We start from the raw sequence: 6078 nt of genomic DNA, 5'->3' as shown, positions 1-6078 counted from the left end.
TGCTAAATTTGTCGTCCTGCCGGTCCGTGGTACATTCCATTTGTTCGTTGAAGTACATCTTAAATCTACAAGTGTACAGGTCGTGCGTGAGTGGATTGTTCGTTGTTAAACAAACAAAAAAGAAAAACAATTTTGTTAAAAAAGAAACTTTGTGGTACAAACTAAAAATAAAAAAAACAATTTTATTAAAATAAAAGCTTTTGTGAAAAATAAAGAGACAGTGTATTTAAAAACATTTTGGAACAAATTGTTGTGGCATAAATTGAACAAACATATAAATTAAAAATATTTTTTTTTTGTGGAAAAATAAATAAAAAACAGTGACTTTAATTTTTGCCGCTTATCGTTATATACAAAAATACATAACAGTGCGTGATTTATTTGGTTCCAGTATATAGTGTAATATTTTCTGTACATCAAAATTTTTGTCGCTCGCAATATTGCGGTACATATATAAAATAAATATATAAGGCTTGTATATAATCATTTTTTGGCGTAAATTATTGGCGTCGATTACAGTGCTAATCACAAATTGTGTCTCCATTTTGTGAATTCTTTTTGGAAATTTTTTGGCTCACCTAACCCAACTTTTTGAAACTTTCGAGATGACTTTGGAAGAAGTTAAGCAGCAACGGGCTAATACTAAGAAAAGTATAACCCGCATCAAAAACCAAGTTGAAGCCAATGGAAGGGGTGAAGGTAAGACACTTTCGTCAGCCGAGTTGAAGTGCCGTTTGGGGATTTTGGAGTCATATTTCAAGCAGATACTGACGTATCAAACCCAAATTGAGAAATATGATCCTGATGACAATGGTAGGCCCGAAATTGAAGACTTGTACATCGCAGCGAAGATGAATATTCAAGCGCAACTTGGTGAGGATGTCCACAATACAACCATGTCCGACTCTACAATTTGTTTTCCTGTTAACAACAATAAATTGCCTCAGCTCAAATTGCCCACATTTAGTGGTAAGTACAGTGAGTACAAAAATTTTATAACGTCGTTCAACCAAGTTATCGATCGTGAGTTTGGTCTATCGAATATCGAAAAATTTAACCATTTGCTGAACTGCCTCCAAGGCCAAGCATTGGAAACGGTCAAGGCTTTCCAGATCACTAATGAAAATTACCCAAAGGCTCTGGAAAGGCTGAAAACGCGTTACGACAATAGCTCACTGATTTTTATGGAAAATATTACCACTCTATTTGAACTTCCAGCCATGTCCAAATACAATTGCGCACAATTACGAAGTCTCGTTGATAATGTTTCTGCTCTTTATAGCTCTCTTTTGTCTCTAGGCTCAGATAGTGACATTGCTAATTCGATGCTGATCTACATAGTTTTGGAAAAGGTTGATGATGAGACAAAAAGAAAATGGAAAGACTCTTTGGATTTCACTGAACTGCCATCATGGGATGATTGCTCCAAGGTTCTTGAAAGGCATTGCCAATTTTTGGAATCGGTTGACACCAGCCATACAAATGTGGCCCACCGTAAGCCTGACAATCATCAATCTGGTAAGTCCAAATATAAAAGCTCAAAAACTGGCTATTCTTTTTCGGTTTCGAAACGTGTTTGTGTTCTTTGCACAAAAACTGACCACACAATTACTCGTTGCCCTCGCTTCAAAGATATGGATGTCGGTCAACGTTTTGAAAATGTCAAACGACTAGGGCTTTGTCTTAATTGTTTGTCAAAAGGGCATCAAGTTAACAGCTGTTCCTCTACATTCAAGTGCAAATCTTGTTCTCGCTTGCATCACAGTTTGCTTCATCGGTCTCAGTCAGCTTCTAGGCCCTCGTCCCCGACTGCTGAACCATCTACTTCTCGTGCTGCCTTGAATGACTCTCATGCCTCGGTCCATACTCATATGGAAAAATCCTCACCGGAACAGGTGCTTCTTGCTACTGCCATGGTTCTAGTTCGTGACGCTACAGGTCACTATCAATTCGGACGTGCTTTGTTGGATTCTTGCTCTCAATTGAATTTCATTACGGATGAATTTTCTCAAAAATTGCACTTGCCTCGTAGAAAACAAACTACAGAAGTCGCTAGCATTGGTAATACTCATAGTAAAACGAAATATAGGTCGTCAACAAATGTGAAATCTCGAGTTACTGATTTTGAAGTGTCCCTTTCATTTTGTGTCACACCTCATATTTCTTATCAACCTGATGCTGAATTAGACGTCTCAACCTGGAATTTGCCCCCAAATACTCAGCTTGCAGATGAAAACTTTTTCAAATCAAAACGAATTGACTTGCTTATTGGTACAGAAACTTTCTTTGATATTTTGTCAGTTGGTCAAATTAAACTTGGTCCGAATTTGCCAAAATTACATAAAACTCTATTTGGATGGATTGTAGCTGGTCGTTATTTATCAAACCAATCGAACGATACTGGTTCTTCTTGTATGCTATCGATGGAAGAGGAAGTTGATTTAAAATTACAACGATTGTGGGAAATCGAAGAAATTCAATCTGGCTCAAATACTTTGACTCCAGAACAAGCTGATTGTGAATCGTTTTTCAATAATACTGTCCATCGTGAATCTTCCGGTAGAATTGTTGTTAAATTACCATTCAAAGAATCCGCTGACACTTTAGGACTCTCGCGAAATATGGCTCTTAAAAGATTTGCATCTCAAGAGAGACGATTTGCTCGTGACAGCAATCTCAAATCACAATATGTGAATTTTATGAAGGAGTATGAAGATTGTGGACATATGAGTCTTGTTCGTAGTCCCCGCTTAGATGTGCCTCATTATTTCATCCCTCACCATTGTGTTTTCAAACCTAATAGTACTTCAACAAAATTAAGGGTGGTCTTCGATGCGTCCTGTCCGTCATCATCTCAAAGGTCTCTCAATGACATTCTTATGGTTGGTCCAACGATTCAAGATGAGCTGTACAAAATTTTACTTCGTTTTCGTCTTCATCGTTTCGTTATTACAGCTGATATAGTAAAAATGTATCGGCAAGTGCTTATTGACTCTTCCCATAGAAAATTCCAGTACATTTTGTGGAGAAATTCTGAAGAAGAAGAAATTCGCACTTATCAGTTGAATACAGTTACCTATGGAATGTCTGCTGCTCCCTACCTAGCCATTAAAAGTCTTCACTATCTCGCAGACCAGTACATGGACCAATTCGAACTTGGTGCAAAAACTATAAAGTCATCATTTTATGTTGATGATTTTATCGGTGGTGCAGATTCAATAGAAGAATTGACTAAAATTAAGACAGAGGTGAATGAAATTCTAATTCGTGGTTCGTTTCAATTGGACAAATGGCACTCAAATCATAGAAGTTTTCAAGACGACAAAACTATAAAAGATCTAAATATTGATGAATTAGCTGTGACCAATGCTCTTGGTATTACTTGGGATCAACAAAAAGATGTATTTCTATTTTCGTTTACACCTAAAGTTCAAATTGATGGAAAAATCACCAAAAGAACAATTTTGTCGCTCTCGTCATCACTTTTCGATCCCTTAGGACTCTTAGCTCCGCTTATTATAAAATCCAAAATCATCATGCAAGAATTGTGGATTCTCAAAATTGGCTGGGATGAATCTATCCCTCAAGAACTACATTTGGCTTGGGAATATTTTGTTTCTGATCTCAAAACGTTAAATTCCCTTGAAATCCCTCGTTTTTGTCTCGCTGCTGAATCTCAATCAGTTCAACTTCATGGCTTTTGTGACTCATCAATTCGCGCTTATGGATGCTGTTTCTACTTTCGTGTTAAAACTAATTCAGGAAATGTCTCTGTTCGTCTTTTTACTGCCAAATCTAGAGTTGCCCCGACGAAAAGAAAATCATTGCCAAAACTTGAACTATGTGGCGCACAACTTTTGGCTAAATTATACTCTAAAGTCAAAAATCTTTTCGCAATACCAAATCTTGAAGTATTTCTATGGACAGATTCTCAAATAGTTCTTCACTGGTTAAAGCAACATTCTTCTACGTTATCCGTTTTTGTTGGCAACAGAGTATCGGAAATTCAGGATCTAACTACTGGCTGTATTTGGCGACATGTTCCAACGCATTTTAATCCTGCTGATATCGTGTCTCGTGGTTCAACTGTAGAAGAACTCGCTTCATCTATCTGGTTCAATGGACCAGCATTTCTCACTCTCGGTGCTAGTAAATGGCCTCCTAATAAAATAGATCAACTATCCATAGAAAATCAACAAGATATCGACCGAGAAAAACGCAAAACTGTACTCTCCCTGGAAGCAACATCTAATTACATTCTGGATTCGGTTGAAAATTATAGCTCATATTTAAAAATTATTCGTATTGTTGCGTGGATGCTCCGTTTTTCTCAAAAAACAAAAACTAATATTTTCCATTCTGATTCTTTACAGCCCCAAGAATTAGAAAACGCCTTGCTCAGAATAGTTTTTAATCTACAGCAACATCATTTTCAAGATGATATACAACGAGCTCTGAAGAAAAAAGATCCTCAAGGTGCACTAAAGTGTCTCAATCCCTTCATCGATTCATCAAATGGATTCAACTTGCTCAAAGTCGGTGGTCGCTTGGAATTCGCAGCAATTTCTGAAGGTCAAAAGCACCCTATAATCTTGCCCAGCAAAAATCATTTCGTCGACTGTTACGTGCGTCATCTACACATCAGCAACTACCACGCAGGACCCAAGGCTTTAATGTCGTTAATCCGCCAGAGATTTTGGATCATCAATTCAAGAAACCTATGTCGTCGTATCGTTAATTCGTGCCCACAATGCATTCGTTATCGCCCAAGGTTGCTTCAACAAATGATGGGCAATTTGCCCGTAGAACGACTTAACCCTTCAAGGCCCTTCGCCAGATGTGCTGTTGATTTTTGTGGTCCAGTAAACACTTACCTAAGAATTAGAGGGAAGGTACCATACAAGACATATATTGCTGTTTTTGTTTGTCTCGCAACTAAAGCAGTCCATCTAGAAGTTGTATCAGACTTATCAACAGATGCCTTTATTGCTGCTCTTAAAAGGATGATTGGACGAAGAGGTCTACCCACAGATATATTCTGTGACAATGCCACCAATTTTGTTGGTGCAAACTCTAAGTTGGCTCAACTAAAATCGTTCCTTTTTGATCCTAAAAATTCCAATTTTATAATAAATTATTGCTCAAATCAATTTATTAATTTTCGCTTTATTCCCCCTAGGGCACCACATTTTGGCGGATTGTGGGAGGCGGCCGTCAAATCGGCCAAGGGACACCTAACCAGGACCCTCGATAACACAAGGCTCACATATGAGGAACTTGCAACTGCAATGATTGATATAGAAGCAATTCTAAATTCGAGGCCTATTTCGCCCCTATCATCCGATCCCAGTGACTTTGAAGCCCTTACACCAGGCCATTTCCTGATAGGCGCTCCCTTACGCAGTTTGCCAGAACGTGATGTCCCTCCAATTGAAATCAATAAACTTGAGTATTGGGCCCGAATAAGCGCCATAAAACAACATTTTTGGAAGAAGTGGTCCCACGACTACATAAACGAGCTCCAGACCCGCAATAAATGGACTAGCACCAACTCAAATATTTGTACTGGCTCCCTAGTAATCATTAAAGAAGATAATTTACCACCGCAGCGTTGGCTCATGGGTAAAATCATCAATATTGTTCGTGGTAGAGATGATCGAGTTCGAGTTGTCGACATCAAAACAACAAAGGGAATTATACGTCGCCCTATCCACAGACTGGCTTTACTATTTTCTTGAAAGTGTCCTTTCAATGGGGCCGGAATGTTAGGTCACCGTATCATATTTACTAATAATCTTTATTGTTATTATTTATAGTTATTATTCATTTGATTCATTTGTTTTATTTTCCATTTTTTATTGTATTAAATTTGTTCATATTTTTGGCTCACTGTTGTCACTGTAATTTGTTAGCATTTTTGTTCATACTAATCACTGTAACTTATTTTGGTAATGACCCGTTAGTTTTTATTATATGTTTCTCACTTCAATTCTTGTAACAAGTATGTTGTTGTTGTTCTTAAAAATGCAATATATTTAGTATTTTGTTTTTGCATACATTCATATACATATAGGTACA

At 37.5% G+C, this 6078-nt stretch overlaps 1 protein-coding gene across 1 annotated transcript; it reads left to right on the top strand.

Moving 5' to 3' along the window:
- The first annotated feature begins 605 nt into the window (after nt 1–605).
- On the top strand, nt 606–5738 carry LOC135952643 (uncharacterized). The gene has a single exon (XM_065502659.1). The coding sequence runs from the start codon at nt 606–608 to the stop codon at nt 5736–5738; it is 5133 nt and encodes a 1710-aa protein (XP_065358731.1).
- Nucleotides 5739–6078: the final 340 nt, after the last annotated feature.

Source organism: Calliphora vicina, chromosome 1, assembly GCF_958450345.1.
Source record: "Calliphora vicina chromosome 1, idCalVici1.1, whole genome shotgun sequence".
Taxonomy (NCBI): domain Eukaryota; kingdom Metazoa; phylum Arthropoda; class Insecta; order Diptera; family Calliphoridae; genus Calliphora; species Calliphora vicina.
Note: the sequence above shows the minus strand (reverse complement) of the source record. Positions and strands in the feature narration are given on the sequence as shown.

Excerpts from the sequence above, each read along its gene's own strand:
- LOC135952643 (XM_065502659.1), top strand. The coding sequence starts at position 606 with ATGACTTTGGAAGAAGTTAAGCAGCAACGGGCTAATACTAAGAAAAGT.